Genomic DNA, 26692 nt, shown 5'->3' with positions numbered 1-26692 from the left:
GGTAATTACTTGCATGTTCAGAATAAGTAAAAACATACATTTGACAAATACTTCAGGTTTTGCCTTTGTCTTTGTTTGTTTATTGCAGACTATAATACGTACTCCTCTCGACTTGAATCCTCTTGGTCTCGAGCGACGCCACGTTCAGCCTCTGCTCGGTGTAAACCTGTCGGATGTCGTTACGAGCCGCCAGAGTCTTCAGAGGATTCCTGGAGGCCTTTTTCCTCCTGTTGGGTCGCACCGCACGCTTATGCTCAGCCACAGATGAAGTCAGCCTGAAATTGAAAAAAACATTAACAAGTGTTTAAAAAATGACACTTAAGTTGTCATAATTGAGGCTGACGTGGGTGTGCCGGCTGCGATCTCGCTGAAAGCCTCCTCCGTCACCGTCACAGTGGAGTCGTGCAGAGACGTGGGAGAGATGGATCTGTAGAAGCGACCGAACGTCTCGTCGTCGTCCAGGGTCATTATTTCTTTCTCTGTTTCGGCGGTGACTTCGATGGTAGAGGTTTTGCTCTTGCTCACACCTGTGACGTCCAGGTGAAAAGGACGTAAAGCAGGATAAAACGACATTTAACCGTGAAAAGACTGTACCTTTGCTGTGGAGTTTATCCAGGAAGGATTCCAGTTTGTCAAGCCGCTTGTCTCCTTCCACCTTAATGTCACTTCTGGTTGAGATTTCTAAACAGGAAGTGTGGGTTTTTAGTAATCGTTGATCATTTTATAAGGTTATCGTATTTTCCGGACTATAAGTCATCGTTTGGCCGGGGTGCGACTTATACTCCAGAGCAACGTATACATGATATTATTTGTTATTTTCACACTGGCAACCGCAAGAGGGCGCTCTAGGCTCTAAGCGACGCAGAAGAAGAATCAGCACTTCCTCTTGAAATGTGAAATGAAATGTGTGTTCTTGATCCTGGACTTTATCGAATAAATTTCCCCCAAAAATGCGACTTATACTCCAGCGCGACTTATATATGTATTTTTCTTCTGTATTATGCATTTTTTGGCTGGTGCAACTTATTGTCCGGAGAATATGGTGTAAACTGAGTAAATGCTGTCGTACCTTCATGCGGCTTCACAGGCGTGGCATTGGACTTTTTCAGAGAAACAGGAGGCGATTCTTCTTTCCCCGTCTCCGTCACCAAACCTGGAGTGAACAATGACAACAGTAAGTATCAGAGAGCGTGTAAAAGTACCACCACACGCGTACCTTTCTTGGCCATGCGTCCCGCCACAGTGAACTGCACCGAGTCGTTGGCTGCTCCTTTTCCTTTGTTCTTCCACTGCTCCTCTTTCTCTTTCAGGATCTTCATTCGGTCTGCCAGGGCCATCTTTGGCTCCCGCTCCGCATTTGACTTCTGTGGCAACAACAAAAACACATTTGAACTATTCATTAAGAACAATATGTTAAGAAACTAGGCCCTTTGGGAATAAACTTTAGTGTTTAGAGATTTATCACAAAAAGCATAATGTCGCAATTGTTGTTTTGGAGACATGCAAAATTAGACTATAGTTTATAAAGTATATAATTAAGTGACCTAAAGTGATATTTCTGCACTTTGTGGTTCGTTTTATGGTATATGGTTTATGTAGTTTGTGAAAATATCGTTTGAATAATGTTATTAATAATGAATGAAATAAAAATGGCAAAAACCCTAGCTAAAAACAAATACAATGTGATTGAAAAAGTGATTAAAAAAAAATACCACCAACACTAATGACTAACAAATGACTAGTTCTGTAGAATCATTCAGATTGATGGAGGAAATAACCCTGCAATGAGCCTTTCCAGGTTGAGCTCCAGTTACCCGCGACCCCTGACGAGAACAAACGGGAGAAAATGAATGAATAAATGAACGATGGAGGACATTTTCAAATGTTTCTAATCTACAGCACGACTCAAGCGCTCACAGACGCTGACAGCTTTGAAGAAAAAAGGATTTTCAGTTTGAAATGTGAAGAGCAGACAGATTGTCAGCATGGATTTATGGTGGACTCAGCTAAAGCTTTTGAAAACTTTTAGCAGCTGCTGGTTCAATGATTGAGTGTTTGTGACTGGAGTGTCAAAGTTCATTGACAGAGAAAACTGAAAATTAGGCCGGAGCCTTGATTGAGTTTACAAACTCTACTGGAATTTCCAGAATAGAAAAATGGCAACGTTGACTTGTTACTTCGAATAAAGAAGTGATGTTTATTCCAACATGATATTTCTGGTAATGGTCAGTAATGAGAATGAAGGCCAGACTTTTGTGAACTCCAAACTATTTTTAAAATACTGTAGCAAGCCCTGGATACAAAGTTCAGCAGTAAAATGTAATAATAACTACATGTATTCCTGCCTTAGTAAAGCACGGACAAAGACATCACACCAAAGAATGATTCATACTTAACTAATACTATAACCCAAATTCCTAACTCTGACTCTAATAAGTATTACAGTATTAAGCCTGAATCATGCTTAACAAACTATAACACAAGCTCAATTATATCAAGCTGATATTGTCAAGTATTTGAATCTAGATCAAAGTTGATCCTTTGTCAGTAAAAACATGTGGTTTTGAGCAGAGGTCAGACTTTTGAATATTATTTATGTAAAAAGGCCCAGATTACAAGTCTGTATATTATGTTCAGGAAATCATGACTAAAAGCCATTTGTTTTAGGAAAGACCAATTATTTCTATTCTTCCCATATCGTCTGGCCTTAGATGTAGTCATTATAAGATGGTATCAGCCCATGCAATAAATGACCAAGAATAAACAATTAAAGTAGATTTGTGTCATATTAAGCATGATGACTTATTCCCACACCACGCCGACCGTTTGCCACATGTCTCTACCCTGTCTCTCTCTCCGCCTTTTGTGCAACAGCAATCCAATAAACTCTTTGAGCCAGAAGAGGGAAAAAAAAGCACAGAAATAACATTCGTGAAGACTTAATGATCCGCACGGAGCATTTCCCCAGAAAACAAATATTAGGCGCTGCACTGAATCAGCCTGACATGTACAAACAGCGCCGCACGCCTGGCTCTTTGAAGACTTCCAGAACACAATATTGCCCTTCATTTTCCTCGACACAGCGATTATGCTCAACCCTGGATACACGATGGGGCTCTGGGCATGTCACTGTGAGGGGGAAATACCTTGGCCTGACAGGACCCTGGAGAGCCCGGAGCCAGGAGCCGGGATAAGGGCTTCCAACACCCACAGGAAGACATTTTTCTCAGCCCTGCCCTCGCTCTCTGTTCAAAACCACAGACAGAGTTATCTACCAAATGCTGGGGCCGGGAGCAAACCGCACCGTACAGCTGCAACAAGACTGTCGACAGCTACGGTTTCTCAGCCAGCGGTAATCCTCAGAGATGATGGAGGAACTATCCGGGGTTTACACAGAGGATTGAGGCAGAAGTATTAAGAGGGGGGAAAAAACTTACCTGGAGGAAAAGAGGAGATAAGGAGGCAGGTAAAGGAATGGGGGATGTCCGCAGGAGGAGGACAGAGGAAACTAGGACAGAGGAAAGGAAGGAAAGGAATTAATCAGTATAAGACAAAGCTCAGCGGGGTAAAAGTGGAGTTAAAGGGCAGCAGCTGGTGTAGGTTTGGACGTGAGAGAGTAGGAACTAGAAGACAAAGGTCATTTCAAGTTTGGTAAAAAAGCAGAGACAGACTGAAAGTGATGTTGAAAAGATATGTTATATATATATATTTGAAGGATTTTGAAATGCTAGAAGAAGGATTTGAAGTATATTTTAAGCAACTGAACAGCTAATTGTCTACAAAACCTACACAATTTGGGGGATTATGTTCAAAGTTCACATTTTAAACATATCCAAGAGAATTGACAAAATATAGCTATGAACTGACAAACGAATGACAGTATTGAACACGTTTGTACAGATCTAACTACGACAGGAGATATATTTTGGTTATTTGTGGAGGAAATGATGTTGCTTCAGAAATTGCATCCATTGAATTTTTTATTTGATTGCCATTAATCTTATATTAACAATACAAAAAGTTCAGAAACTTGGATAAACTATTTTTTTTCTTTTCTATTGCCATCTTCAGCCCCCAAAATAATTAGATGTACATACAAAATGACAAGAATGTTCCACACAACACATAAAAGTAATCATTTGATCCAATTCAACACAGGGTAAATAATAATAAGAAGGTGACATGTTGACCACACGCTCTGGTTTTACAGCTCACTGGAGGTGTGGAGAAGAGTTTACAGGTTTAGCAGGAAACATCTGGATCTGTTTGCAGCTGACCGAGTCCCCTGGCCTCAGAGGCTCGGCCTGGACTGCTCCGTGAGATAAAACAACAAACCGGTGGCTTACATTACCAATAAGAAGGGGGAAAGTGTGACAGGAATAGTGACAGCCAAACATGCTCTAAATTTAAGACAGACATTGGCTTTACGTCATTTTCTGAACGATTAAATAAACGGACCAAGGACCACAGGCTGTTTGGCTTTCAGCGCACTGTCGTTTGTGGGATAAAATCTGCGTTACTGAAATAGGACGACACTAAATTAGGTTTAAACCCAATCAAAACCACAACAGTTACGATTAAACCTGGTCTAGTACGTAAACGTCTGTGAAACAAATCATACTTCCATTTAGAGGTGTGCAACATATCCAATAATGTGTCATATTATTCACTTTTGAACACGTTTTGAATATTGCTTGTATATTTTGTCCAATAAAAATGTCAAATTGTTGCAAAAAAGAGCAAATGTTGTCATATTTCAAGTGTATAAAATTATGTTTCAGCACTTTTGTGAGTCATTTTACAGTCTTTTATCATTGTTAGAGATTCCAACCTGAACAAACACTTTCAAAGTCATGTTTTGGCACATTTAAGTTGAATTGCCAAAACTTCTTCTGATTATTGATACTAGAGACATTCACTCTTGTCAATCTCCCCCACCCCCACGAGCAGATGTGCCCGTACCAGACTTTGAGAACCGTTCGTCCGTTGCATGAGGTCACTTCTCACATTTCGCTGCTCGACTTTCAAACCTCGAGTTGAAGATGCACTTTTGCCGCCATGTTAAGGATGTAGCTAATCTTTATAGACTCTGTGTTGATTTATATTTGTCTCAAAAGACCGCACGCGTTTAAAACAACATCAGTCAAAGAACCAGCTCGATGCCTTGCTCGATGCCTTTATTATGACTTTTCCAGACGGAGTTGGATGATTCATGAGCTGCAAACCAGAAATTCCCAAACAGACTCAGTGGGCAAATGATGAGCTGTAAACAGACATGTCATCGCTCTGGATCCTGACTTCAGATCAGTTTAAATCACTGTATTTTAATGACATAGTCAAATCAATCCAATCAATATTAATGAATAACACAACATCTCCACCAGACATGACCTTTGACATGGACTAAACCAGGACTAAACCAGGACTAAACCAGGACTAAACCAAGACTAAACCATCAGAACTAAACCAGGACTAAACCAGGACCGAACCAGGACTGAACCAGGACTGAACCAGGACTGAACCAGGACTAAACCAGGACTAAACCATCAGAACTAAACCAGGACTAAACCAGGACCGAACCAGGACTAAACCATCAGAACTAAACCATCAGAACTAAACCAGGACTAAACCAGGACCGAACCAGGACTGAACCAGGACTGAACCAGGACTGAACCGGGACTAAACCAGGACTAAACCATCAGAACTAAACCAGGACTAAACCAGGACCGAACCAGGACTAAACCATCAGAACTAAACCATCAGAACTAAAACAGGGCTAAACCAGGACTAAACCATCAGAACTAAACCATCAGAACTAAACCATCAGAACTAAACCATCAGAACTAAACCATCAGAACTAAAACAGGACTAAACCAGGACCAAACCAGAACTAAACCAGGACTAAACCATCCGAAGTAAACCAGGACTAAACCATCAGAACTAAACCATCAGAACTAAACCATCAGAACTAAACCATCAGAACTAAACCATCAGAACTAAAACAGGACTAAACCAGGACCAAACCAGAACTAAACCAGGACTAAACCATCAGAAGTAAACCAGGACTAAACCATCAGAACTAAACCATCAGAACTAAACCATCAGAACTAAACCATCAGACCTAAACCAGGACTAAACCAGGACCAAACCAGAACTAAACCAGGACTTAACCATCAGAAGTAAACCAGGACTAAACCATCAGAACTAAACCATCAGAACTAAACCATCAGAACTAAAACAGGACTAAACCAGGACCAAACCAGAACTAAACCAGGACTTAACCATCAGAAGTAAACCAGGACTAAACCATCAGAACTAAACCATCAGAACTAAACCATCAGAACTAAACCATCAGAACTAAAACAGGACTAAACCAGGACCAAACCAGAACTAAACCAGGACTTAACCATCAGAAGTAAACCAGGACTAAACCATCAGAACTAAACCATCAGAACTAAACCATCAGAACTAAACCATCAGAACTAAACCATCAGAACTAAAACAGGACTAAACCAGGACCAAACCAGAACTAAACCAGGACTTAACCATCAGAAGTAAACCAGGACTAAACCATCAGAACTAAACCATCAGAACTAAACCATCAGAACTAAACCATCAGAACTAAACCATCAGAACTAAACCAGGACCAAACCAGAACTAAACCAGGACTAAACCATCAGAAGTAAACCAGGACTAAACCATCAGAACTAAACCATCAGAACTAAAACAGGACTAAACCAGGACTAAACCAGGACTAGACCATCAGGACTAAACCATCAGGACTAAACCATCAGGACTAAACCAGGACTAGACCATCAGGACTAAACCATCAGGACTAAACCAGGACTAAACCATCAGGACTAAACCATCAGGACTAAACCATCAGGACTAAACCATCAGGACTAAACCATCAGGACTAAACCAGGACTAAACCAGGACTAAACCATCAGGACTAAACCATCAGGACTAAACCATCAGGACTAAACCATCAGGACTAAACCAGGACTAAACCAGGACTAAACCAGGACTAAACCAGGACTAAACCATCAGGACTAAACCATCAGGACTAAACCATCAGGACTAAACCATCAGGACTAAACCATCAGGACTAAACCAGGACTAAACCAGGACTAAACCAGGACTAAACCAGGACTAAACCATCAGGACTAAACCATCAGGACTAAACCATCAGGACTAAACCATCAGGACTAAACCATCAGTCCATGGATCATACATAATCATTGTTTGAAATTCAAAAGTGCTTTACAGTTAGTTCAATTTAGTTAAAAGATCGTTCATATTCATCGTCTTTAATGCCCCGTTCGCAAGAAAAAGTGTGGAAAATTGTGAGAAAGTGAAGCTAAGCACCAACCTAGATGTTTAACTGATCGTTCCGCCAGAACAATGAGCCATTTTTATAGGAAACAGCGAGTCATATCCAGCAAAGCACGGCTGCATTAGGTCAAAATCCAGGATATGTTTGGTTATAGTGTAAGGTCTGTTTTTCTTAGACAAAAAGGCGTGAGTCCCCTTCCCCTTAAGCTGCAGATCACTCGCTCTGGCATCGCGGCCCAAATGAACTGCACCTCAAATCCCCGCTAACCTCTCCCCTCCTGGCAGCGGCTGCGGGAAACAAGCTGACTCCACACAGGAAGAATGTGTCCAAAGCCAAAATCTCTTTTCCCCTGCTCACTAAACCTTTACAGAGAAGCCTCAAAAACCTCGGGCCAGTCGCTCCTAAACGGCCTTTATACAGAAAAATCCACTTTGCCCATTTAAAAAACGCTCTTACCTTTTTCCTCCAGGCGTTTTCAGCATCTTGAAGTTGGCTGAAGCGATCGGCCAGTGGCGTCTGAATGACCTGAGACGGCCTGTTCCTCCCGGTTCTGCTCTTAGCTTCATGCTCTCCTTTAAACTCCGATAGTCTAGCAGAGGAATCAGATAAGGTTCAGATAAGAATATCAGAGGCTTTCAAACTATTGTGATGGTAAAAAAAAAAAACAAGATTAGCTGTTCAACCACCATTTTTACATTCAAGGATAAAGAATGTTAAGGGAAACAGGCTCTTCTATTTATATAAAAGTTTATGTTACACGTAAAAGGCTCTAAACCATTTGCAGCTTACAAGTTTAATTACAAATAACAAGAACTTTGTGGAATGAACAAATTAAATGAAAGAAACTGACTGGGATTTGAGCTGTATTAGGGCTGCACAGTACGAGAAGAAGATATTCAATAATGTTTGTATTGCAAAAACAATATTTTTGACTCATTAAGTTCAGTTAAATTCAAACAAAAATGGACGTCTTAATTTTACAGGTAAAATATGTAAAATCTAATACTAAACCAATACCAAAACAAGGCTGGGACAGGAAAGGGCACAATATTATAACAATTTACAAACACCTGAACTGACCTGAAATAACAGAAGTCTCATGTGTTTCATACTTTAAATGCATTTTAATTCCTGTGTCAGGGTCAATAAGAGGGTCAGATTGTGACTCTTTCATTGGTTTGTGCATGAAAACATGAACTGACACAACACAGAGCGAATGAGCCTCCCTGAGTGTCCTCTCCTCCTCTCAGCTCCCCCTGTCTCTTCTCTCCTCCTCTTACAGCTCCCTCTGTCTCTCCTCTCCTCTTACAGCTCCCTCTGTCTCTCCTCTCCTCTCAGCTCCCTTTGTGTCTCCTCTCCTCTCAGCTCCCTTTGTGTCTCCTCTCCTCTCAGCTCCCTTTGTGTCTCCTCTCCTCTCAGCTCCCTTTGTGTCTCCTCTCCTCTCAGCTCCCTCTGTCTCTCCTCTCAGCTCCCTCCGTCTCTCCTCTCAGCTCCCTCTGTCTCTCCTCTCCTCTCAGCTCCCTTTGTGTCTCCTCTCCTCTCAGCTCCCTCTGTCTCTCCTCTCAGCTCCCTCCGTCTCTCCTCTCAGCTCCCTCTGTCTCTCCTCTCCTCTCAGCTCCCTTTGTGTCTCCTCTCCTCTCAGCTCCCTCTGTCTCTCCTCTCAGCTCCCTCCGTCTCTCCTCTCAGCTCCCTCTGTCTCTCCTCTCCTCTCAGCTCCCTTTGTGTCTCCTCTCCTCTCAGCTCCCTCTGTCTCTCCTCTCAGCTCCCTCTGTCTCTCCTCTCAGCTCCCTCTGTCTCTCCTCTCAGCTCCCTCCGTCTCTCCTCTCAGCTCCCTCTGTCTCTCCTCTTCTCTCAGCTCCCTTTGTGTCTCCTCTCCTCTCACAGCTCCCTCTGTCTCTCCTCTCAGCTCCCTCCGTCTCTCCTCTCAGCTCCCTCTGTCTCTCCTCTCCTCTCAGCTCCCTTTGTGTCTCCTCTCCTCTCAGCTCCCTCTGTCTCTCCTCTCAGCTCCCTCTGTCTCTCCTCTCAGCTCCCTCTGTCTCTCCTCTCAGCTCCCTCCGTCTCTCCTCTCAGCTCCCTCTGTCTCTCCTCTTCTCTCAGCTCCCTTTGTGTCTCCTCTCCTCTCACAGCTCCCTCTGTCTCTCCTCTCAGCTCCCTCCGTCTCTCCTCTCAGCTCCCTCTGTCTCTCCTCTCCTCTCAGCTCCCTTTGTGTCTCCTCTCCTCTCAGCTCCCTCTGTCTCTCCTCTCAGCTCCCTCTGTCTCTCCTCTCAGCTCCCTCTGTCTCTCCTCTCAGCTCCCTCTGTCTCTCCTCTCAGCTCCCTCCGTCTCTCCTCTCAGCTCCCTCTGTCTCTCCTCTTCTCTCAGCTCCCTTTGTGTCTCCTCTCCTCTCACAGCTCCCTCTGTCTCTCCTCTCAGCTCACTCCGTCTCTCCTCTCAGCTCCCTCTGTCTCTCCTCTCAGCTCCCTCCGTCTCTCCTCTCAGCTCCCTCTGTCTCTCCTCTCCTCTCAGCTCCCTTTGTGTCTCCTCTCCTCTCAGCTCCCTCTGTCTCTCCTCTCAGCTCCCTCCGTCTCTCCTCTCAGCTCCCTCTGTCTCTCCTCTTCTCTCAGCTCCCTTTGTGTCTCCTCTCCTCTCACAGCTCCCTCTGTCTCTCCTCTCAGTGTGATCCGTCAGTCTGCAGTGGGACAGTGGAGAACTGTTGCTGGGGTGAATGAGGCGTTTCAAAGTGAAGACACTGACACTGTGGGTCACTTTTATCATCACGGGGCCACGTCACAAATGGCCTCCTCTATGTGCAGGTGTGACACAAACCACAGCGCTCAGGTTTCACATTTACCATGAAAAGCACATGGGATCAAAGCCCTGTGTTGGCGCTGGCTGTTTGTCTGTTGCTGAAACGACCTTCACTTGTAATATGCCCACATTTCCCTAAACTAAAGTCAAACTCTGGGAAATGATGTGAAAATATTGCCTTTTCAAAAACCTTTTTATTACTTTTAATTCAATGTCATTAATGACCGGATTTGGTTTGTTGCAGTTTATTTACTTTTTGTGCTCGATTATTCCTAGTGTACTGCAATTCCTCATTCATCCAGGAGGGTTCCACACACACATCTATCATTGATTATTGCCAGCCAATATTGCAATATCTATATTTTTCTAATACATTGTGCAGCCCTACAATATACACATTGTATACTTGTTGTTTAGTACTCAAGTATGTATATTCACCTCTGTTTACTGGTGGATCCAATGCTCCCATCCAAGCTACTCTCCAGCTCGTCCACGTCCTCCGAGATGGACGAAGACTTCTCCAGGCTCTCATCGGGGGAGGGACTGCGCATCGCCTCAAAACTCTCTCCACTGCTGCTGCCTCCTCGCTCCCGTCTGCTCGTGCAGTGTCCGCCAGCCACATCACACTCGTCTTCACCGTCCTCTTCCTCGTTCACATCTTCCTCTTCCTCCTCCTCCTCCAGCTCGTCTTCCTCCACATCCTCCTCGCTCACGGTTTGGCTGAGGGAGATGCTGCTTTGTCGAACCAGGGCCGAGTCCGTGGCAGAGGACTCGCTGTGGTCCGAGTCGACGCTGGTGGAGCGGCTTTTCTTCAGGATGCCCTTAATGCCCCGCGGTTCAGAGTCCTGGCGTTGCAGGGAAACGGGCTGGGGCGAAAGGGACGGGGAGGCCGGAGGAGAGATGGCTTGTGTTTTTGTGGATTCTGAAAACGGCTGTGGAGGAAGAAGAGGGAAAATACTAAGGAGATCATTTTAGAAGCTTACGATTCCAGATAGGTGATTTATTTCAACACCGGGGTTTACCGCAAAGACATGTTTGATTAGGGAATGACTTTGGCTTTGATTCAGACACATATAATGCATTCTTGGTACTGTTATTGAAGTTTAAACCTTTGCTTTGGCAGTTCATGCTTCAGAACTCAAAATAATGCTCATGTATAGAAATGAGAAAACACATGGCATCTTCCTACTTGGATTTGGTTTTTGCACACCCTCCATCTACTGGCAGCAGTGGGAATGAACCATGGGAAAATCTTTTTGGCCATTTAAGCAGCGTGACCGGGTTAGCATAACGTAAGCACGCGGTTGTAATTGACACAATTTGAAGGCAGAAATGCTCAGAACAAATGTGCTGATGATTTATCGACTTAAAAACATGCAAACATACATAGGAGTTTTGTTTATAATATTTTTTTTGTTTCTATTAAGAGTGTTATCTGTTTTTTTCTCCTGTATCTACTTGTGTTGCAACACCGGAATTTCCTCATGTGTGAACAAATAAAGGCATATCTTAATTATCCCGATTGTTACATCAAAGGTAGACATTTGTAGAACATTTAAACAAGCATAAGTAATTAAAATACAACTCATGATGTTTTTGATGAGGGAACAACGCTGGCTAAAAAAAGTCTAGGATTTGGGGGATTTTGCCACTCTTTTCCCCAAACAGGATGAATTGGTCACTTAATTGCCCACAGTTAAGTGAAAGTGTAAGTGATCATGTTTTTATGGTTAGCCCTGGGACTAACTGGACAAGTTGTATCCCGCCTTTAGCCCCAAAGCCTCGTGGTTAGACTTGTAGTTACTGAAAAAACACCTGTTTACATGCATTTGTAAGTTTCCACAGTTACTGCACCACATATTTATTGGTAATCCTAAAGCTTAGCTCCGCCCCACTACAGCATACACTGACTTATGTTCATTCCCCAACAAACAGGGCGCAGTCAATAAGACAAAGGCCGTTCATAACATATAGTTTCCTCCTCACACAAGACGGACAGCCCATAATAATAATAAGTGTAACCAGAGCCGGTCGCCCGTGTTCAATATGTTGGTTCTTCTATGACACAGCTGCGCCTGGAACTCTGCCAAGCGCCTTACTGTCCGGTCAAAGGTCACGAGGGAGTGTTTATTTGAAAGGGAGATAAAGGGAAGGGTTCGACGGGGAGGAAAAGTGCAATGCTAACCAGCTGGTCAGACGTAATGAAACCCAGCAGCGTAGAAATCGTCTGTCAAAAATACAGACACAGAGTTCATAAAATAACATATTTTCTTGTTTAAGCACAAAGTTAGATGATCTGTGTGGAATGATGTGATTCCAGTACCCACGAGCGACATAAATTACTATAAATACATAAAGTCATGTATAAAACCAAACTAAGTCACATCTGGGACACGCGCCAAGGTTATATTAGCTTTAGGATAATGGTAATAATATGATGTGTGTATGTTGTATTATATAAAACACATGTAAGCTCTTTGTACGCTAAAGATCACTGACCTCTTCCTCCTCCTCAGCTGTGGCGGTCACAAGGTGGTCGTTCTCAGACGGCTCTTCTTTCGACTCACTTTCTCCCTCTGCGGATTTGCTCGTGTCCATCGTAAAGCTCCTATGACATAAGGCATAATTTACAAATGTGTGAATGTAATCATCAAACTCGTTCATCATCAAAGCACTGATTGTCGCCGGCCCCTTCAGGTCATCGCAGCAAAGTGCCGAGCTGTCGGGCCCCAACTTTGGAACGCTACAGCTCCAATTGTGCCAAAATTGCTACGAAAAGCTGCAAAATCCAACGTAAGGAAAGTGGATTTTTCATAATGTGCCTCCTTTAATTTAGAGAGAAAATGTATCACAATTTTTACTCCTTTGGGATTTCCTGGTATAGAACTTAGTACTTTAGTTCTAGTTAAGTCTTAAGCCTTTGTTTAGGCCTGATTTGGGCTTAATACAGACCTGGTGGTACTTCAAAAACCCAATATTTGTTGTTGTTGTACCTGATTAACTTGCTAACTGCTAACAATACACTTAAAAATTGAAGTTCATATACTGCATCTGGTACAGTCCTGACAAATGCGCAGTAGAATGTTCAGCCCTTGTACACCAATCTTAACAATAGTGTTGTGAGTCCATTGTAATGACGCACTGAATGGAAACTTTACCCGTCCATCACCATTGACTCCTCTACGCACTCATTATCAGCCAGGATCAATAGCTACCCTGTCTTTTGAAAGGTCAGTCCTCTCCACTTCTGTCTCTTCACCTTCTGCATGATTCACTCTTCACATTTAGTCAGTTTCATCTTATTTATTTGCACAACTGCATATCCTTTCCTTTCTGTTCCTTCTCAAACGCCTGCTGCAGATGTAATGTTATGTACACAATTTAACTCTTGTTTTCTTCTCCAGCATCTCCCCTTCGCGATTGCTCGGATCTGTTTTACATTTCTATAGCTTTGCAAAAGGGCTGGTGTGTCCAAACATGTGCGCCACTGTGTGTGTGGCAAGCTCTGCAGGTTCATCTGGTTTATTTCTGGAGCTGTTTACATCATTAGGCAGACATCATTTGGGCCGTAATTACCTCTGTGCTGCTTTTTAGTTCAAGAAAAAGTGACCCGGTTAAGCCTCTCGTAAGGTTGTGTAAAAGAGAATGCCAAGTCTAAATGTACTAATAAAACTACCACGGAAAGTTGCTTTTGAACTAGCATACATGCCGTTTTTAAGAGTAAACTACTTGTTTTTGGTCGGTGTGTAGTTTGTCCCACCTGGTAGAGTCGTCGTAGCGGTTCAGTCGGTCGCCGCCGGCATCTTTTATCTTCTCCTGATTCTACAAAAACGGAAAGAAAGCAAAAGGAAAGCATTACACTCTCCCGCTCCTTTTTCTCCTGCAGTAAAAGGCATCGATGCATCAACTCAATCAAAGTAATAAGCTCCTCCCGTCGTTACCTGAGCAAAGCGGTTAACTCTTTCATGCAACCAAAGGTAGGGAAGTACATTCATTTATAGAACGTATCATGACTGTGACCGATGTATTCAAATCACAGACATGCCAAAATATTTTCAGCTTTTGAGGAGGAATCGTGCAGCCCTGACCCAGAATTTTTGGGAGATTCCTATTTCAGTTTGGGCACATATTATTACCTCGTCTGTTTTTATGACGCAATTCTCTCCATTTCTGCAGGCTTGGCAATGGCACCAGAATCACTAATATATAGCTGAGGTTTTTGGTCTCGGAGAATCAAATCCTCATGAATCACAGGCAGCTCACAGTAAAAGCCAATTCACCATATCAAACGTAAATTAGTGCCAAATTCCACTGCAAACTCCCCAATTCTTCTAGTTTCAAACCAGCAGCAGCAGCAGCAGCACATTATGTAAACACGGAGACCACTTCATGTCAATATCTTTCCTCAGAACCATCCTAATGAGATCTTTAGCAGTAAAAAGCAATTGCACCACACAATTTCACCACAAATTGCGCCATTGCTTTACATTATCACAAAAACATGCTAAAAAGTGATGCATTTTCCACTTATAGCGACCTCAACTGTTGCTTTTTTCTCGAATGCAAACTCAGATGAATATGTAAATGTATTGCCTCTACATTTGGAGAGCAGACGTGCTGTCATAAACTCACTCTTGCTTGACCTCTCAGCTGGAGACACGGACTCTCTGGGTTTTATCATGCTCAGAGGAGGAGGAGGAGGAGGAGGAACAGCTGATAAATGAATGCAACCGCAGCACTCTGCAACACGCTGCTCGTTACTTTTAAGTGGGACGCCTTCAAGACGAGCGCTGGGACAAAGACCAGGCCGGGCCCCCAAAAAAGCCCAAAAATGTGTAAGTGATGTAACTGTACGATAGGGTCTTTGTGGGAGTGCAATCTCCAACAGGTCACAGTGACTCTGGCCATCTGGGTTCACTTGGTCAGGCTCAGCACGGCTTCTGGTCGAGAAAAGGTCTGATTGCAGTAAAGTAATGAGCACAATTGCATCCAGGATTTGTACCTTTTTATTGTTGTTTATGCCTGTTATTATTGGTAATGAAAAGTCAGGAAAAGGCCACGGACTAAATTGCAATTTGTGAACCGGGATAACCTTTGACTTTACACAGCTAATGATGTTTTTGTACATTTGTTACGACGGCGAGGAACGTTTTGTGGCTTAATGGAAAAAAATACTCATCTTTTAGCATTTATTAAAGCCCGTTTTAAAACTTCCCGACTCGACACACTTCATTCAAGCTTGGGACCAGCGCAATTAAAAATAATGTTCATTCCTTCTACCACTTTCACAACAATACTGTAGGTCATTCTCACATTCACAAGCCGATGCATTCCTGCCCGTAACCCGAGCCGTCTGAGAATGCTTTGTTTTAATCGTGTATCTCCCAAAGGAACAGCGACAATATCATTTTCAATTTCGCTTCCTTGAGACGTCTCCTTTCCTCCACGGCCTCCAGACCTCAGCGCCTATGAAGTCATGGCTTTGGCAAAGTGCGTGGCCAGGTGTGGATCCGAACAGCTCAATTTGTTATTAATGGGCCAATCTTACAAATAGATTAGACAAGAACACCAGGTGCACACAACTGGGAGTAGAATTATTGGCAAAAAAAAAATCTGTCAAAATACGTGGAAATCCATTTTGCTTTCCGCATTCCAATTTGTCTCTATTGTGATGATTGGATTTGGACAGAAATGTGGGACAGTGCAGACAGAAGGCAGAAGGGCTCGACAAACTGGGAAGCATCACGGCCTCGCTCCATAAGATAAACAGCTACAGCAGACTGAACCATACCTTAAAAAGAGAAGTCTTGGATGTAACCGCACTCTTGGCCACATCGCCGGCTGCCTCATCTATTAAAAAGAACACACAGAAAGAACATTAAAACAAATAAGGCACGTAAATAAATACTGAAGCGTTTCAAACTGGACAGCAAAGAGTACGCTTTTCCTACAAAGATATATAGCCTGGGACTGGGTAATGTCCCACAGCGCCGGTGGGCATGATTCATAAGCCAGAGAACCGTGTCAAAACTATCATGGCGGCTTATGAGTAAAAAAAGAAAGAAAGGAACAGAAACACACAAGACGAAACGCTTGGACACAACAGGCCAAGCACTAAAAGATGTTACTGTGAGGCGGAAGATGACATTTCTGAATGATTTGTGGACATTCAAGAGGAAATGTTTATCTCTGTGATTGATTGTCAAAAAAAGACCCTCCTGCGTTTAAACACAAAGAACGAGGGTCTGGCTCCGTGTCATCAAACCCAATGGCAATGTTCCATGTAAAAACTCCCAAGGCTGAACTGAAGTGGACAAACTCTTGACCGGTCAAGTAGAGGTTTCCCTTTCGGACTGAAACAGAGTGTAGTAATAATTAAAACGCAACCAAGCTATTTTTGAAGCTGAAAGGAGTTAATAATTACTCAAGATTAATAAATGATATTGGTACAAAGCAGGGGAAATACATAACATATTGTAACATGGGTGAACAAAAGGCTAGTTTACTCCTGAGAGACAATAATATAGTTTACTTTTTAAATAATCAAATAAATTCCCAGATGAGGGGCAAGAAATAGATCTCCCTGTTGATTACACTATTTGGCCACAAAATATCTAAAAAGGTAAATGAACAAATCATTAATCTTTTGATTTCTATTAGTGGACTCACTCACTTCTTGTATTATAACAAAACAAAACTGCTTTCAAGATTCTATAGGCCCCTGATTGACCTATAGAATCTTGTGATGTCATCTGAAACCCAGCAGCGAATATATATTATACTAATACACAATCAACAGCCTAATTGGAATAATGAGACTAGAACATCATTTTTGTGAGTGCACTGTCTAAACAAAACCAGATTTGGGATCTAATCATTTTATCTCAACAAAAAAAGCAAACCATTAAATTTAACAGCACTCCCAAAGAGCCCTAAGTACTTAACTCATTCCTATTGTCTAAATCAGCTTTTATTGCCCTGGTGATGGGACGACGAGAGAAGCCAAAACAGCCCCCCTTTAGGAAAACAAAAGAGCCCACAAATTTAACTTGGGTGACATGGCCCTGCACTGTTCCCATGTTGATTTATGCCTCCGCGCTCCCCTGCTGTATTTCACATGATGAAACACAGACTATCAAAGCCAAGTGATTCCACTCCACTGGACTTTTTCCACATCTGATTCTGCTCCAATTTATTTTACAGAATTACCAGCCTGGTGCCAAAATGACACACCGGAGAGAGAAAGGAGAAGAAAATCTGCTCAATATTTACAGATGCACTGCGTTACTTTTCAGGTCGATGGTCATCTCCAGCACCACCAGCCAAATTACAGGTCAGATCTCTGGAGAGGCCACCTTGCTCAGTTGCACCCACAGAGATCTGACCCACAGATAATGCAAGGTCACTGTTTTTAGAAAATAATAGTCAAGCCATACATTTATACACTCTTTATACACTCAATGTCAAATTAAAATATTTAAATAATAGATGGATGGGATGTAGAAAGTTTATTCTTATTTTTCATAAAGGATAATTGTTTTTCTCTCATTTGTTTTGTATACTTTTAGATTCCCACCAAGGCACAGCCAAGATTTCTTAATGACTTTGATTGTGACATTTGGAAAAAAACTGGCAAAAACATGGTCGCGCTACGTGTCCTCAAGTTGGGAAATAAATTGCACGATTGCAGTCAACTTTAAACGACGGAAGATCTGCCTCTGCCAAGTCTGTTAACGGTCCTTCTTGCAATCTTAATGAGGCATAAGCATAAAGTACATGAGTAATGCGAGTGATGTCATCTAACCCACAGCGCCTTGACATGCTATTTGACAAAAGCTTCCTCTTCGAACAGGACAAAGTACCTCCACTTGTGCGGTTGGATACAAGACTCCTCCAGGCACAATGAGAGTCGTCAGTACAGTGTGTGGCTGTTTATGTTTGTGAGATAATGGAGGAAGTGTACAGCCAGAGAGAGGCCTTAAGCAGCGAGCACTTATCTAACACAGACAGGAAAGTCCATGTGAATCCATAGTATCATAAATGATGTCCAACAGGAATAATGTTATGGCCCATATCTATGAAGATGAATCTGTGCTGTGCGTACCCTTGGCGCTGGAGCTTATCTTTATAGAGCTCAATAGGCCACTTCAAAGCTTGCCAAAGTCCGGAAGCAAATTTCCCCATTTATTTTCCACTTAGACTTGCAAGAAAAATGCAAGTATTAAGAGTTAACAGCATGGTATGTCCATAAGGCCTTTAAAGGACAATTATCATGCATTATTTGTATTTTTTTTAGCCGTTAAACAAGCTCTTGAGGACCTTCAGTTTGGCATCTCATGTTTAAGAACAACAACAAAAAAGTTTATAACAAACTAATTTATATTATAACTAAATTACATTTGGATCTTTGCTGTGGGCTCTTCAGATCACGTCATGGTTCACCTGATTCCCTCCTACAGACAGAGGCTGAGGCTCTCCAAACCTGTAGTGAGGACCTCTTAGAAGTGGACAAATGAGGCAGTGGAGGAGCTATGTGTGTGTTTGGACATCACAGACAAAGGTTTTCAGAGCTGCCACAGATAGTTTGGATGAGAACACGGACACTGTGACGTCGCACATTTGCTTCTGTGAGGACAGCATTTTACCAACACGCACCAAAGTCATGGTTAGTGACTCACCAGAACCTCCCTCTACAAGGACAGTTTCTTTATCTCTGCCATGACCTAAGCACTATTTCAAGCTGTGCAGAGAGAAGCAGAGAAGATTGTCAGAGCCACGTCACAGATTGAGAAAACGTCAGTTATTGAGGCGATTCAGAATGGCGTGTTTTTGATGGTCGGAGGGGAAAAGATTTTCTAACTAGGATTCATCAAACCGGCTAAAGGTGGCTTGCCCTCTCCAGGTGGGTGGGGTGTCCTTGCCCCAAGTGGAGGAGTTCAAGTATCTCAGGGTCTTGTTCACGAGTGAGGGAAGGATGGAGCGTGAGATCGACAGGCGGATCGGTGCAGCGGCTGCAGTGATGCAGTCGCTGCATCGGACCGTTGTGGTAAAGAAGGAGCTGAGTCGAAAGGCAAAGCTCTCGATTTACAGGTCAATCTACGTTCCTACCCTCACCTATGGTCATGAGCTTTGGGTAATGACCGAAAGAACAAGATGGCGGATACAAGCGGTCAAAATGAGTTTCCTCCGCCATGTGGCTGGGCGCTCCCTTAGAGATTAGGTGAGGAGCTCGGCCACATGGGGGGAGCTCGGAGTAGAGCCGCTGCTCCTCCACATCGAGAGAAGCCAGCTGAGGTGGCTCGGGTATCTGTTCCGGATGCCTCCTGGGCGCCTCCCTCGGGATGTGTTTCAGGCATGTCCCACCGGGAAGAGGCCCCGGGGAAGACCCAGGACACGCTGGAGAGACTATGTCTCTCGGCTGGCCTGGGAACGCCTCGGGATCCCCCCGGAGGAGTTAGAGGAAGTGTCTGGGGAGGAGGAAGTCTGGGAGTCCCTGCTCAGACTGCTGCCCCCGCGACCAGGCCCCGGAAAAGAGGAAGAAAATGGATGGATGGATGAATGGATTCATCAAACTAGCGTGAATTAAGCTAAATGCTACTCCAGGTACGTTTTTAATGAGGGAACAATGTCAGGACATGGCTAAAGGCTCAAATGAGTCAATTTGGCATAGTGTGTGCCCTTTAAAAAGTTTCCGTTTTAATCACTTAGTTGGTTGATAAAGTTTCAAAAACAGATCTTTAAAAAATATAGGTTTTGAGGTCAGCTGAATAGATTGAAAAATGAATGGGAAATTGACTTTGTTGCCGGCAGTCACTGTTGACCACAGAAACAGCTCCTGATAGAAAAGTTTCTCATGGTTATTGTAAATATAGTAAAACAAAGCACATATACTGTGTTTGTGTTCCTGGTAAGACTGTTGCTGTCCACTCCAATTTAAGCTTATTATCAAGCTGAAATATATTCTTGTACCGTTTGACGCTCATTATTCTCAAACCTGTATGGCAACATTAAAATGCCTAGAGTGAGCTAGAATTTTAAAGTTCAGTTTGAGACTAAGACAGCATTACAATGATATGAGTTATAATGGACTCAGGCTATTGGGTTTAGCGACAGGAAGAATCTGCTACACCAGAGCAACACAGACAGGACTCAGGTGAAACAGCAAGACATCCACAATAATTGGGTGACAATTTTCTCTCCACCAGCCTGTGATTCACCATGACCAAATGAATCCATAAAAACTAGAGACATATTATAAAAGACTGTAACTAACGATTGTTTCTATTGTACATTGAGACCTTTTCAATACATTATAAGTCAAATGAATGTTACAACATTGTTATAACATCATAATATAATGACTGAAGGCTTTCAGATAGAGAATATGTACAAATAAAGTCTATTATTTAGGAAAATCTGATTTAATTATTTTTTTTTACATTTTGATTTAACAATAACACTATATTTGTTATAAACGATCTTTTTGTATGTGTTTTAGAGTCAGTACCTCATGTCTAATGTTTTTAAATAATCAAAAGTGAGAACAGAAAAGTAGGCAGAGATAGGGGGTAGGTGAAAACAGACATTTTCAGAGCACCCATGCCTCGAATGCAACACAATACAGGTTTCCTCAAACACACATGAATCAATAAAACTAATAATGAGAGAACACATTATAATGGCATTAAAAGCTCTTAACAGCTGATTTTACTTGTATTGTACTGGTATTTTTTTGGGTATGATTTTACATAATGCGTCCCATTAATTTAATTCAGTTTTAATATTTTTATTTTGTCGTTTTTCTTCCAAGACTACCCACTTTTATTTTAACACTGAGTAACAGACAGAGCAGAGGGGATCAAACAGGCAGCGGAGACAGAGGAGCGAAAGGGGAGAGTTTACACTTACCCTTTGGCTGTTCTCCTGCGTCCTCATCTTCCCACAGCCTACGAGAGAGAGAGAGGGAGACACACCAGGTCAGACTTCACAAATACTCAGCATCAAATCATAATGCGCCGTCCACCGACCACTTAAGGCTCACAAATACATAATCAGATAAGCAGCTCTACCATATTTCAACACGTTTCTCCTCCTCTGCCATGCTAACTGTGATGCAACAAACCTATGTGCATGTTGAATGTAACGGTCGTTCAATATTGATGTGGCGAGCAGCTGCCCGTGGGGTCGAGCCGCTGATGTAATGGGAGGAGGGGAGAGGGGGGAGAGAGAGAGAGCAAGAGAGAGGAGGGGAGGGGGAAGAGAGAGGGAGAGAGGATGGAGGGAAGAGAGAGAGAGAGAAAGAGAGAGAGGAGGGGAGGAAGAGAGAGAGAGAGAGAGAGAGAGAGAGAGAGGGGAGGGGGGATGGAGAGAGTGGAGGGGAGGGGGGAAGAGAGAGAGAAAAAGAGAGGAGGGGAGAGAGAGGATGGGGAAGAGAGAGAAAGCGAGAGAGGATGGGAGGGTGGAAGAGAGAGAGAAAGAGAGAGGAGGGGAGGAGGAAGAGAGAGAGAGAGAGAGGAGGGGAGGGTGGAAGAGAGAGAGAAAGAGAGAGGAGGGGAGGGGGAAGAGAGAGAGAGAGAGGAGGGGAGGGTGGAAGAGAGAGAGAAAGAGAGAGGAGGGGAGGGGGAAGAGAGAGAGAGAGGAGGGGAGGGTGGAAGAGAGAGAGAAAGAGAGAGGAGGGGAGGAGGAAGAGAGAGAGAGAGAAAGGGGAGGGTGGAAGAGAGAGAGAAAGAGAGGAGGGGAGGGTGGAAGAGAGAGAGAAAGAGAGGAGGGGAGGGGGAAGAGAGAGAGAGAGAGGAGGGGAGGGTGGAAGAGAGAGAGAAAGAGAGAGGAGGGGAGGGGGAAGAGAGAGAGAGAGAGAGAGGAGGGGAGGGGGAAGAGAGAGAGAGAGAGAGAGAGAGAGAGAGAGAGAGAGAGGGGAGGGTGGAAGAGAGAGAGAAAGAGAGAGGAGGGGAGGGGGAAGAGAGAGAGAGAGAGAGGGGAGGGTGGAAGAGAGAGAGAGAGAGAGAGAGAGGAGGGGAGGGTGGAAGAGAGAGTGAGGAGGGGAGGGGGGAGGGGGAGAGAGGATGGGGGAAGAGAGAGAGAGAGAGAGAAAGAGAGCGAGAAAGAGAAAGAGAGAGAGAGGAGGGGAGAGAGAGAGGATGGGGGAAGAGAGAGAAAGATAAAGAGAGAGGGAAAAACGCCGGTTTTGATACAATAGAGCGTCACCGTTGACAGCTGGGAGGGGTCAAAGGTCAGGGGAGAAGGGGAGAAGGGGGACACAGAGCCACGCTTGATCAAACTGAGAAATAGAAATAATTAGACAGACATAATTTAATATACCAATTGTTTTCCGCTCGCCCAATAATAAACATGTCCATCTGCTTGAGATGTATTTATCATTGAAATACAGTTTGAGTTGGATATCGGTGGAGATAAGATACTCCTTTATTGTCCACACATGGTGAAATTTCAATGTTGCAACGCAGGTAGATACAGAGGAGAAGAACAGATAACTTATAGTAAGATCAAAACAATGATAATATCGCAGTTATTGTTTTAGAGATATGAAAAATTAGAATATCGAGTAAGTCAACTAAAACTATTAAAAGTCACATCAAAATCTAGTGAAGTGATGAGCGATACCGCTGATACCAAGTAATAACAATGGCAAATATTGCGATACCGATACCAATGATGTTTGTACTAAACTCCTCAACTATGAACAATTTTACATTGACCATCATTATTTATTTATAATTTGTGCAGAAAAGCTAAAATATGAACAATGTATTACAAACATTTAAACAGAATGTATTTAAAAACTGCATTTATTGAAATTTTTCGACACCTCTGTCAGTATCAATACATTGATATTCGATCTGCCCATCACTCTCTAGTTTAATCTTCAAAACAAGAGTAAAAAAAGATATTTCTGCTCTTTTGTAGTTCATTTCATGATCCATTCATGTTTTGTGCGATACTTGAGCCTCAAACAAGACATTTACTGTCACATTTGAGCAAATTCCTGATGATGCGTCGTTAAAACAATAACTGAATGTTGTTACAGACACAATGCGAAACATTTGAGATAAACATTATGTCAATATCGCCCCGCCCAAACCATAAGCGAGAAGCTTTGTCCCTTTGGCTCATAATAATGCTGCTTTTTTCATGAATAACGTTGCAACTAAACATGATAATTAAGTACTTATGCTGTACTTTAAAAACTGGTTTAATTCTTTCTATATTTAACTTTAACAACCATTTCTCACATTTCATTTTTGGTCTTCGGTTTGGTCACTGTGAAATCTGCTCGGGCCACACTGGCTCACTAGACTTTCTAACACACTGGCGGTAAATGCCACAAGTCATAAAATCTTAGACAAAATATTTATTGAGCGTGAACGTCTTTCATCCTGAGCAGATTGTGCGGTAAATGCGCTCTTTTGACGGAAAATCCCCTCTTTATGTGAAGGAGCCGTATGAGAATGACAGTTATGCAACATGCTGGCCCTGAACCACATGTGCTCACCATTGTTCTGCCTGCAACAAAATCAAAGGATGTTTTTTTTGGCAGTCTCGTCCGACAATGCCACCTAGTTTTCTTCTCGAAACACTGCAACGCTTAAGTCAACCACGTGACCCAGAGACACTTCATCAAACTTCGCCCACACCACGACAAGGGCCTAAAACAAACACCAAGAGAGCCAAGAGACAAACACATGCTGCACTTTAAACTCAAGGCAAACACACGCTGTACTTTAACTCGAGAAACGGCAATTACTTCCTTTTTGTCGTGCTGAAATGATATTGTGCAAAATGAAGTTAGGAAATGGAGACAACAGAGACACACCAGACAGGATGTAGTCATGGCTTACGTGTGGTTATGAGATTAAAAACGCTGCTATCTCTAATTTACGAGCGTAACACAAGCCTTCGAATGGCAGCGGTTTGAATTTGTGACACTGAGCCATGTAAACAGTAATTACCCGAGCCCACCTCTTGAACCCAAAGCCAAGCCACTTTTTGACACTAAAAATGTACAAAAAACAAATGTCAAGGGGGTGAACCGTAGAGATGAGATCATAATTCTATATTGCAGCTATATTGTTGTTGTTGTTGTTTTGCTGACGTGATGATAATAGTAATAGTAGAGCTTTATATACAACATAAAGAACAGCAAGGCAGATACAGTGACTATTTACATATTTTTTAATATATAGAAATACATCTGAAGTTGTGTTTTTAAGACTTGGGACACGAAAGTCAGTTACTTCATATTGTGAAAAAATGTATTAGAAGTATTGATGAAATATGTATTTAAAAAAATCCCCTAAATAGGACAAAGTTGGGAATGTTTTGAATTATTTTAACTTGGTAAAATGTAATAATGTAATCATAATTATTTTCTGTGTCAAAATGTACTTTCTGCTGTTTAAAAAGCAAAAAATGTGTGTTTTATTATCATTGTGTTATCAAAATTGGCACTGATTATCAAGGTTTTCCGCTGGTACAAAATCCAGTTTGAAATGTTAGTAAGGTGACAACATTGACACTAATATTTTTACAGCGCTTCAGCCGTTAAGCGTGTTGTAGATTACAGCTCACGTCGCCAGCGTACGCACGGGGTCAGGAATGCTGCTGTTCAATAGTCACTCACTCGACAGGCCCAAGGATTCCCGCCTGCTGCAAACACTGTCACGTTGTGATTGACAGTTTTCATTATCTACAGACAACTACGCTTCCCTTTTCTATTTCTGAACCCAAAGAACACCCACAAATATGACATGAAGAAGAAAACAGATCGCTCAGAAAACGTTCACGTTCATAAGACATTTTGTAAAATTGACTTTTGAATGATTTTAGTTGCACTGTTTCTTCTTCTTCTACATTTGTGGCGGCATAGCAGGACAGTGACGCACTTCGCACGACTGGCAAGATTAGAAGGTATCATAACAAACATTCCAGACACTGCATCAGCTTGACAGCCTTCTTTTTACATGCACAGGTAACATTTCAGGCTATATTGTTCATTTAAAGACCTTGCAGCAACATTTGAGACATTAGACCGGCGCTCAATAGAAGCTGCTGATTTCATTGAACACTTGGTATGAGGTTATTGCAAGATTTCAAGTAATTGCGACGTTTGAAACGGTGTTAAGATAAGATATTCCTTTATTGTCCCACATGGGGAAATTTCATACAGAGGTAGATACAGAAGAACAGATCACTTATAGGAAGTCTGAAAAACACTTTCAGTAGAAGATCTCCTATAAATAAATAAAAACTCCCATAGTTCACGTCACTTCTACCCCCCCTCTCTCCCTCAGGGTTGTTTGTCAAGAACAGGCATGTCTGGCTGTGTCCAAAATGTGAAACGGGGGGAAAGAAAAACTTGATAGTAACAAAACGAGTCCTGGCCATACACGTAAAGCAGCACAAGAACATGATTATAACGAAATAACTCAAAGGTCTTACGCCCCTGACTTTTACTCTGTGGCTGATCCAAAACAGAGTGCGTGTTATCACAACAGAGCACGTCTTCAGGGCAAAATAAACTGGATTTTGCGCACATGGAAAATTTAGGGAATGTCAGAGGTAGTGTTTACAGCAAAGTGTGGAGAAAAAAGTCAGTAAATGTTCACCAAAGGCAGCGTGCGATTCCAACGAGCTGTCAGATTATAAAGCGCGCACCAGCTCAGGCATCTGCTCCTTTTTGAAGTGAAAATGGGTAGTTATGACATTTCAAAAAGGCGCTAAAACGTGCATTTTGGTTCTGTTTTTTTTTTTTTTCCACACGTTATGCAAAAGGGACGGAATGTATTCGTGCTGAGATCCCTAGTTACTGCACGTCAAGACGTTTAAAAGCGTAATAACTTCAACAAAGTAACTCACTAAACCTATTCAGAGCTCAGAACATACTCATACAGCTTCCCACTTTCTCTTGTTGTTACAAAGGAGAAACGTTTATCCCAGATTTTGATACCACAATGATTAAAACACTATTTTAATACAATTCACTACTGTACAGGCAATTTTCAACATAAAATAGTAGTAGTTTCTCTCCGAGTCCATGTGGCCTCATTCTACTTAAACAAACCCAAGATTAAAGGAACTGTATGTAGTCTGCCCTCTTACTGTAGAGAGAATGCAGTACATGATATTCTGCAGTATGTTGTCGCGCCGCCACAAAATAGTCTTGTAAAATACCTCAAAAAATATTCAGCAATATATTGATACATCAGCCCACAATATCAATACTGCATGTAGTAACTAATTTAGTATCATATAGATATTTGAATATTATAGCGCCCTATTGATAATTCTCCAAAACACCAAATTATAACAAACAACTTGGGTGTATCATGTCAAATGTTTTTTATAATTGAAAAAGATCAGCATCGCAATTATATACTTGGTTTGAACATGTTTACCTCGTGTCTGGGGATTCAGATGGATGTTTATGACATTTAAACATACTTCCTATAGAAATATTCTTTAAAAATATACCAGAAATACCTCTCTTTATCCCAAGGGTGTCCAAACTTTTTTCACCAAGGGCCGCATTTTGAAACTTAAACGGAGCTGAGG

General features: G+C 42.4%; 1 protein-coding gene across 1 annotated transcript in view; it reads right to left on the bottom strand.

Moving 5' to 3' along the window:
* Positions 1-26692, bottom strand: part of svild (supervillin d) — a 37285-nt gene that overhangs the window by 9605 nt on the left and 988 nt on the right. The window contains exons 2-12 of the mRNA XM_072456718.1: positions 21032-21069; positions 15915-15973; positions 13884-13945; positions 12623-12731; positions 10562-11055; positions 7793-7925; positions 1217-1364; positions 1070-1153; positions 595-681; positions 344-527; positions 103-275 (exon numbers count right to left, since the gene is read on the bottom strand). Of these exons, the coding sequence (XP_072312819.1) occupies positions 103-275; positions 344-527; positions 595-681; positions 1070-1153; positions 1217-1364; positions 7793-7925; positions 10562-11055; positions 12623-12731; positions 13884-13945; positions 15915-15973; positions 21032-21069 (1571 nt within the window). The remainder of the gene's footprint in view (positions 1-102; positions 276-343; positions 528-594; positions 682-1069; positions 1154-1216; positions 1365-7792; positions 7926-10561; positions 11056-12622; positions 12732-13883; positions 13946-15914; positions 15974-21031; positions 21070-26692) is intronic.

Source organism: Eucyclogobius newberryi, unplaced genomic scaffold (assembly GCF_026437365.1).
Source record: "Eucyclogobius newberryi isolate DKJ021-1_F unplaced genomic scaffold, fEucNew1.0.hap1 SCAF_20, whole genome shotgun sequence".
Taxonomy (NCBI): domain Eukaryota; kingdom Metazoa; phylum Chordata; class Actinopteri; order Gobiiformes; family Gobiidae; genus Eucyclogobius; species Eucyclogobius newberryi.
Note: the sequence above shows the minus strand (reverse complement) of the source record. Positions and strands in the feature narration are given on the sequence as shown.